At 47.8% G+C, this 9,473-nt stretch overlaps 1 protein-coding gene across 1 annotated transcript; it reads left to right on the forward strand.

Moving 5' to 3' along the window:
- The first annotated feature begins 328 nt into the window (after positions 1-328).
- LOC135978624 (up-regulator of cell proliferation-like) lies at positions 329-9,125 on the forward strand. The gene is made up of 3 exons (XM_065579500.1): positions 329-1,381; positions 3,228-3,359; positions 4,525-9,125. The coding sequence occupies exons 1-3, from the start codon at positions 1,099-1,101 to the stop codon at positions 8,694-8,696; spliced, it is 4,587 nt and encodes a 1,528-aa protein (XP_065435572.1). The 5' UTR covers positions 329-1,098; the 3' UTR covers positions 8,697-9,125.
- The last annotated feature ends 348 nt before the right edge of the window (positions 9,126-9,473 follow it).

Consider the following 9,473-nt stretch of genomic DNA (forward strand, 5'->3'; position numbering starts at 1 on the left):
CTTATAGTGACAGATTCAAAGAGCTCAATCTATCAAGGCTTTGTCTGCACTAGAACTTTTGTTGGTAAAACTTTTGTCGGTCAGTGGTGTGGTAAAAAAACACACTCCGACCAACAAAAGTTTCACCGACAAAAGCGCTGGTGTGAACAGCGCGATGTCGGTGGGAGATGCTCTCCCACCGACATAGCTACCGCCACTCGTTTGGAGTTGCCAGCAGGAGAGCTCTCTTCTGTCGACACAGAGCGGCTACATGGGAGACTTTACAGCAGTGGTACAGCTGTGCCACCGTAAGGTCCGTAGTGTAGACACAGCCTTAGTTTAACAAAGAAATTAAGCGGTAACTTGATTACAGCTTATAAGTGTCTTCAAGGAAAACAAATATTTAGTAATGGGCTCTTCAGTCTGGTAGACAAAGGTCTGACATGATCCAACGGCTGGAAGTTGAAGCTAGACCAATTCAGACTAGAAATAAGTTGAACATTTTTAATAGTGGGGGGAGTTAACCACTGGAAGAATTTACCAAGGGTCGTGGTGGATGCTCCATCACTGCCAATGTCCAAATCAAGATGGGATGTTTTTCTAAAAACATCTCGGAGTTATTTGGGGAAATTCCCTGGCTCGTGTGACACAGAGGTCAGATCACAGGAGATCATGCTCAGAATGGTCCTTTCTGGCCTTGGAATCTAGGAGTCGGAATGCAGGTGCCGAACTCTCATGGGCCTAAGTAAGTGACTTGGCCAAGGTCACACAGGCCATTGAACCAGGCCTCCCAAGTCCCAGATATAGAACAGAACACCTAGGCCTTGCCTGGGAATAGTCACTTTTGGGGTGTGTTTGATTTCACAGCTTGCATTCCTTCCTTAAAATCAGACGGGCAGACCTATTTAGTGGGTGCCTGGAGGATTTGCAGTTGGAATGGTAAGTGACATGCTTAGCCCTGTATAGTGTCCTTTGGGGAGCTGTCACAGGAAGTGCAATGGGAGGGCTCTGCTGAACTCAGCAGGGTTTTAGTTTCAATTTTGGTCTAGCTGCTTCCTGGTTCTCTCTTTCTCGGTGATGGCCCAGCAGTTTGCTTTGGGTCCTGGCTGAGGGGGTGGTATGGAGAAGACAGGCAGCAGCAACTCCTTGCTGCTAGAGACCCTGGATGACCTGGGGGAGGATGATCTCAAGAGATTCAAGCACAAGTTGAAAAGGATTCAGCTGGAGAAGGGATACCAAGCCATTCCCTGGGGCCGGCTGGAGAAAGGGGATCCGGTGGATGTTACTGACCTGCTGATCAGGCACTACGGGGAGCGCTACGGGGTGGAGGTGGCTGTGCAGGTGCTGAGAGAAATCAAGCACAGAGCACTAGCAGAGAGACTCACCGAGGCTATTTCAGCTGGTAAGGCATAAGCCAGAGAGAGCGATTCCGACCTGCCCCTCCTGCAAGTGACTGAGGTGGGGAGAGACTCGGTGGACTAACAAATCTGTTCTCTCTCTGGGTGATTCTTCCCTTTCTGTGATCAGCTGCTGCTGCCTGTTACCTAGGTGCCTGAGCCCAACTAGAAACCGTCCCTAGCTGGAAGCACGTGAAAGGCCAGGAGCACTGATCCCTTCAGTTCTTTGGCCTTAGCTCCCAGCAATAACTGAGCTCTGCAGACAGCTGACAACCTGGGCATGTCACATGAGGGTGGACTATGTGCCCTTTGTGGTAAGGCACCGAAAGACGCTTCTGTTGGGATCGACCAACTGGCAGCACCACTCCAGAGTCCAGAATGTGAAACGTGTCAGCCTAAACTGCGTGCAGTGTAGTTGTAGCCATGGTGGTCTCAGGATATTAGAGAGACAAGGCGGGTGAGGAGGTCATACCTGAAGAAGAGCTCTGTGTGGCATGAAAGCTTGTCTCTCTCACCAACAGAAGTGAGTTCAATAAAAGGTATGACCTCACCCGCCTTGTTTCTCTAAGACAAAATTGTCAGTTAGGCCTCAGCCTTGACATATTTCACCAGGATCAAAAATATTGCACCCACAGATCAGGCAGTTAGCCATCCCACTGCTACGTTTTGCACACGGAGTTCATTTGCAGGCACCCCCAAAACCGGCACATATAATATTGCCGAGGCCCCTCATTTTCTTGCTTTTATTTTGTTTTAAATTTCCTGGGAATTTCATCTGTTTTTTTTTTTTTTAAGTGTGAAAATTGGTACAAACTGAAAATGAAGGGCCAACAGCCCAGAGGCAGTGAGGTGCCCTGTACTCATCGGGGAGGAATGGGGGGGCGGCAGCAGGAGGGGGGTGAGTGAGGGAATCTTGATCTCAGGTAGGAGGTGGGGGGAGGCAGAGGTAGGGAGTTTGTCTGAAAAGCACCTAGCACAATGCTGAGACAGAGTCTGAAACCATTACTCACTCATTTTCTGAAACTGACTAGATTTCACAGGTGGTGGTTTCCTTTTAATATGTTTTTCACACACACACACACACACACACACGTGCATGCCTAGTTACCTGAACTATGTACAACTACACCGACTATGTACACCCACACTGAGTAGGCACACCCACACAGACCACACACACTAACCCGCACATTCACTGCAGATATACTGACTGCATTCACACATTGACTGCACGTGCACACGCACATACACACACACTGATTGAACACATCCGCACATGATTGAATGTACACACACTGATTGCAATGTACACACACAAGTGTGCACTGATCCCATGTACACATATTGCACATACACACGACTGCACACACACACTGACCATACATACACTGATTGCATGTACACACATTGCCTGCACACGCACAAAAACACACACACACACACACACACAGACTCTCACTTTACACCCATACACTGACTGCATTCGTACACACTGACTCCACATACACACATGCACAGACTCTGACCATGCCCACAGAGATACCCAAAATCTCCATTTCTAAGATCAAATTTTAAAAAATATTGTACTGTGTGCTGTATTCTTTTTTTTAAAAAAAAACAACCCCACAAATGCCCCATTTATGCTAAGAAACACCCCCCCAAAGGTTTATATAGAGAGACCCACAACCAGCTCATTTCCGACTGCCCCAGACTGAGCACTTTAAACCAATCTCTCCTTGTTTGCAGATTGTTCCTGTTTGCTCACTGAGGCAGGAGTTCGAGATGCCCGAGCTGGAGGGGGTCAGTGACTGAGAGCCATTCATTTGTGCTTCCTCTTGTTTTCCTTGCTAGATCTTTTAAGACGGAAGCAGAACTCGGACACGCCACAAGCCCCAGAGCTGGGGGAGAAAGGTGATTTTAACCCAGAGCAGGAATCAGAGACTCAGAGACACCCAGAACCAGAGGAGAGAGACATTTCCCAAGGTATTTGCATTTACAAACTCGTCTCTGCAAGGGATGCAGTCCAGGAAAGCAATGTAACTGCGTCCTCCATACTCCACTCCCAGGGGATAGCCCCATTAGCTGCCACATGAAGGACATTCAAGACTCCTGTGATGTACACATGAATTGCAATAGCCAGAGATTTAGCTGTACAATGAAGTAACCTGCACTCACCCCACCTGCGTATGGCAGGTGCTGAGGGATCCGGGGTGCATGGGGGTGTATGGGGCTGGTAGCGAGAGCGTCTCAGTGCCTACATATCATGAACGAGATGGGAAGAGCATCCATCTGGTCTGTGCATGGAGGTGGGGACTCTGACCAGTTGTGGGAGGGTAAATTGAGGTAGAGTGGGCTATCTAGCCAATAGTAAGGTGGTGATCAGGAGGGGGTGGGAGAGACGCATATCCTTATATGGAGAAGTATAAGACAGAGGGTATGGCCTCTGGCCCTAACATGGGAGTGAGGGGGGCAGTCTGGGATCCAGCTTATACCATAAGAATGGCCATACTGGGTCAGGCCAATGGTCCATCTAGCCCAGTATCCTGTCTTCCAACACTGGCCAATACCAGATGCTGCAGAGGGAATGAACAGAATGGGGCAATCATTGAGTGATCCATCCCCTGTTGTCCAATCCCAGCTCCTGGCAGTCAGCCAGAGAGTATGGGGTGACTGCAATGTTTAAGGCATTATGTCACGGGTGGCAGGGAAGAAGAGCCTGTGACTTGTAGCTGAAAGCAAGATGAGGCGTTGTGAAAAGGGGAACACTTAATATGGGGGATGATAGACAAGGGTAACAGGGCAGAGTTAAGGCTAGAGGCGGATGGACATGGGTAAAGAGGCAGAGTTAAGGTTGGGGATGGGTGGTGTGAAGGTGTAAGGGGCCAGAGTTAAGGTTAGAGGAGGGCGTACATAGGTAAAGAGGCAGAGTTAAGGTTGGGGATGGGTGGTGCGAAGGTGTAAGGGGCCAGAGTTAAGGTTAGAGGAGGGTGTACATAGGTAAAGAAGCAGAGTTAAGGTTGGGGATGGGTGGTGTGAAGGTGTAGGGGGTCAGAATTAAACTTGTGGGGCTGGACATCTGGAAATGGGCACAGTAAAAGTTGGAGGAGGCTGGACATGGGTAAATGTCATGTTCTTATTTTTTCTGCAGAGAGAAGACGAGCCACACAGGGAGTTCTGGAGAAGTTGAACTTGGAGCAATACAGAAGCAGGCAGCTCAGACTGAGGGATCTCCAAGAGATCAACCCAGAGAGCATAAAGAACTGGGCTCTTATCACCTTAGGGGATTTACCATGGCATTTCCTGAGGAAAGTCATGGCTCTGAATGGGACGGCCAGAAGCACAAGGCCTGTGCATGGGGCATCTGATGATCAAGAGTCCAATGAGGTGCAGAAAGCACATGTTGATTACAATAATCTTTCTCTGAGTAACATGGACAGTAGCAATTCTCTGCACTCCCTCGATGTTCTCTGTGCTGTTTTGCTTTGCTCAGACAGTTTCCTACAGCAGGAGATCCTGTCCAAAATGTCCATGTGCCAGTTTGCCCTCCCTCTGCTGCTACCTGCCCTCGACACCCCCAAGTGCACCCTAATGCTGTGGGCCATGAGGGACATTGTGAGGAAGTGGAGGCCGCACTCCCTGGCAGAGAGCAGAGGGTTCAGAGAGGAGAGCCTGGTGCTCACAGCAATGCCAACCATTTCCTTTGTGCGGTTGGGGAGCTGCAGCTTCTCCAAGTCCAAACTCCTCAATGAGGTTCTCAGCCCCTCCGAGCAGCACCACGATTTCTTCATCCATCGGGACATGGAGTCTGGGAACATCCCTCGGGAAATCGCAGATGGGCTGGTCGAGATTTCCTGGTATTTCCCTGCTGGGAAGGAAAATTCAGACCTTTTCCCAGAACCCGTTGCGGTTACAAACCTGCGTGGAGACATTGAGTCCCACTGGCTGCAGTTCAGCTTTTTAACAGAGGTCTCCTCAGCAGTGTTCATTGTTACTGAGAGTATCAACGAGAGACAATACACGCTCTTATCATCTCTGCAGGGATCAGCCACTAAATACTACTTCATCTTTAACTGCAAGATTGAGAAACCCGAGGAGACCCTGCAATTCCTGTATAAATTAGAGTCGGTGCTGAAACTAGACAAACTAAGTGTGCTGATGAGAGAGAACACCCTAAATCATGCTCAGTTTGTGGAGAAGCTGCAGCTCACCATTGGAAGCCTCATGGAGTCCTCTCTCAAGAGAGCCTCCGTGGCAGACACGGCTGCGACAGCACGAGAATTAGGTATCTGGGTGGACGAGGACTCTGAGGAATGCCAAAGTGCGAGCAAACGGGTGGCAGGAATCACAGCGGAAATAAAGGACGTGGCAAAGTACAAGAGGGAAATGTTGAGACTCCCAGGGAGTCTGTGCAAAAAGTTGGCCAAGGCGGAGAAAGAGCTGTTCCGAATGCAACAGCAAGGGGACGCAGCCTCTGGGCTCCATGCATCTCAGCAAAGAGAGGAATGGTTGGACTTATATACCCGGCCGGATAAATGTGAGCTTACTGATGGGATGGTCAAGTTTATTACTGGGCTAGGAAAACTCTCTCAAGTGGAAACACACTACTTCCTAAAGTGGATGAAATACCATCTGGGTCATATTGCTCAGGGCAATCTCTCCAGCCTGCAGGCTGACTATAAGGAGAAATGTCATGTTAGAGGAGATGATCCCCAACATAGAGCAAAACTGCATGAACCAATTTCCTCCAGTTCCTTAGGGGTTGAGCATTTCATGCGTGGGTTGGGGCAGTTTTATGAAGCTGAATGTGCAATGGTGAAGGAAGGAAAAAAGCTAAAAACCCAAAGGCAACTCATCCATCTCCCAGGCATAGCAGCTGACCTGATGCTGGAAGGGTTTCCTCTAGAACTAATCGACGGAGATGTATCCAACATCCCACTGCACTGGGTGACAGATGTTCTGACCCAGCTCCATGCCAAGCTGGGGGGAAGGTCCAGAATGCTGGTTCTAACGGTGCTGGGAGGGCAGAGCACTGGGAAATCCACCCTCCTCAACACCATGTTCGGCCTGCAGTTTGCAGTGAGCAGTGGCCGATGTACACGAGGAGCCTTCATGTCAGTCATTAAAGTGGCAGAGAACTTTCGGCAGGAGCTGGGCTGTGATGTCATCCTGGTGATAGACACAGAAGGCTTGAAAGCCCCCGAACTGGCCAAGTTGGAGGACAGTTATCAACATGACAATGAGCTGGCCACACTGGTGATTGGACTGAGTGACATAACCATTGTTAACATGGCCATGGAGAACGCCACCGAAATGAAGGGTGTTCTGCAAATTACGCTAGATACACTTCTGAAAATGAAGAAAATCAGGCAACATCCAAACTGCCAATTTGTGCATCAGAACGTCAGTGATGTGTCCGCACATGAACAAAACACGGGAGATGGGTATCAGCTCCTGGAGCCGCTGGATGAAATGACCATTGCCGCAGCTTGTACAGAAAAAGGAATCAGGAAAACGAAATTTCCTGGTATTATACATAATGATGCAGAGAAATACAATTGGTACATCCCTGGCTTGTGGCATGGAGTCCCTCCCATGGCTCCAGTGAACATGGAATACAGTGAGAGTGTGTTTGAGCTAAAGAAATACCTGATTGAATTCATGAGACGATACTCATCTAATAGACCCCTTAAGGACATCCCCCAGTTTAGTGAATGGGTAAGGAGCTTGTGGAATGCTATAAAACATTCAAATTCTACCTTCAGTTTGAGAAATAGCTTTGTGGCTCACTCGTATAACCAGCTGTTTACAAAGTATTCTGAATGGGAATGGGATTTCCGCAAGGAGATGCATCTCTGGGTGTCTGAGCAAGAAACTTTTATCCAGAATCAACCTCAAGCTGAAGTAGACCATGTGGCTTTAAGCAGGTTAAACCGTGAAACTTGGCAGAAACTGCAGCAAGAAGAACGGAGGGTCTTGGATTCTTTGCAAAACTACATTGGAAGCGGAGCTGCAAATGTGCTTCTGACAGGGCAGTACAGGGAAGATTTCATCAGGAGCACCAATGGCCTGACGAAAGAACTTGGACGGTATTGGCTCAGAAAGTGTGAAGAAGCACTTGACCACCAAAGCAGCCCTGAGAGATTGAACCATCAGATCCAAGCCGTGAACATGAAAACAATGAAAGGGAAAGCGGACGGTCTGTTGGGACACTGCAGGAAAAGAAACCTTTCCACCTTTCCAAAGGGGATCAGGATATTCTGTGAGGCGTGTCTGAGGCCTGCCCTGGTGGATTATGTTAATAGGATGCTTGGTATAAAAATAGTGGATAATTTTCGCAAGAGTGCACAGGGGATTGGATATGGCAATCGGAGCTTCTTCCAATTTTGGATGCTGAGTAGACTCTTGGAGGAGATGAACTTTGATGGCTATGTGAAATATATTAATAACTACGAAGAGTTTGCCAAAACGTGGATATGGACACACCTGTTAGATCACTACAAAGAGACTAGGGGCGTGGAAGATTTGGAGAGAGAGCTTCTGTCCACAGTAATAAAGAAAATCAGGGATGCTCTGGAGAACTCCAAGACTCAGACTGACTTTTTAGGCAGTTTTTTCAAATATTTGCAAAGGGATCTTGTAATATCCAGGGACAGGTTAGCCAGAATCCAGCTTATTAATACAACAACTCCAAACCAGTTTCCCATTGCTGTTCAAGACTTTCTGCCTGCACTTGAGCAAGCAATCTTATCCCAGTTTAAAGACTTGGATGTTGAGTCTAAGTTCTCCATCCTGTCTCTGAAGCCCCAGGAGGAGATCTTTAAGCACGTGTTTGGCTGTGGGAAGTGCTGTCCATTCTGTAAGGTCCCCTGTGAAGCGGAAGGCACCGATCACAAAATTCATTTTGCCTCAGTCCACCGGCCTCAAGGGCTAATGAAACCTAAGAGAGTCTTTTTACCCTGTTTGGCACATGGCCCAAAACTTGACTATTCTCCGTGCTATTCTGGGTGGCTTATCAGGGATTCCCACATCCACATAGGTTACCGCCATTGTTTTTGTGAAGATAACAGTGTCTTGCCCTGTCGTGCTCCAGCAGATTCCGGCTACAAAACTTCCAACTATTGGAAGTTTGTTTTCAAGGCGTTCAACCAACAGTTTGCTAGAGAGTACGGTACTAAACCAGCCGATCTGCCCGGGGACTGGGATAATGTAACCCAAGAGCAGGCACTGAAAAGTTTAGAGGAAGCTTTTAAAGGGGCAATCTCAGTGCCAGGTCAAAACTGGCTCCAGGTTGTACAAAAGAAACCTAAGGTGTTTCCATGAAACGTATTAAATATACTAAATCTTCCGCAGCAGAGTTTGCATCTGGAATGCTACCGCTGAGTCTACCTCACACTAAATCATTGGCTCATTGTCCCCCTCTAGTGGTTGGAGTATATGTATACATGTCTGAATCTGCTACTGCCGTTAAGTTACTGGAGCCGGTCTTTTGCCTCAGGCAGTATAGACTCAGGTTTTGAGATCCAGCAGTACTGGGTTCAGTCCTCACTGGTGACCCAACACGTGCTAGTCAAGGTTGGGAAACAATGGATTACACTGACCAGTTGAGGAGAATGTCTGGACAACATCTTACGTTGAAAAGAAAACTCTAGGAATAATTACTTCCATAGCTTCAGTGGTAGAAGTGCATGCTGGGAAATGGGAGGTTTGTGGGTCAAACCCCACTTATTACCTATGGGAGGAGTTTTATGGTTGCATATGACAGAACTGGATTTCCCAGTTTTCTTTTTTAAATACTGATATATTTAATTATTATTATTATTTATAGGGATTGCTGTAGCACCTAGAAGCCCTAATCGTGCTGTACCAGGCGCTGTACAAATAGAATAAAAAGGTGGTCCCTGTGCTGCAGAACTTGAAATATTTAATTCACACATTGAGAAAAATCTCTCTTCAGCTGGGCATTAGCGTTAAAAGCTATTATAAAAAAGGGTGACCCAGTTGTTAAGGTGCTAACTTGAAAGACTCGGGTTCAATTCCCTGCTCTGCCACAGCCTTGTTGTGTGACCTTGGGACAGTCACTTAGCTGTTCTGTGCCTC

Source organism: Chrysemys picta, unplaced genomic scaffold (assembly GCF_011386835.1).
Source record: "Chrysemys picta bellii isolate R12L10 unplaced genomic scaffold, ASM1138683v2 scaf345, whole genome shotgun sequence".
NCBI classification, from domain to species: Eukaryota; Metazoa; Chordata; order Testudines; family Emydidae; genus Chrysemys; species Chrysemys picta.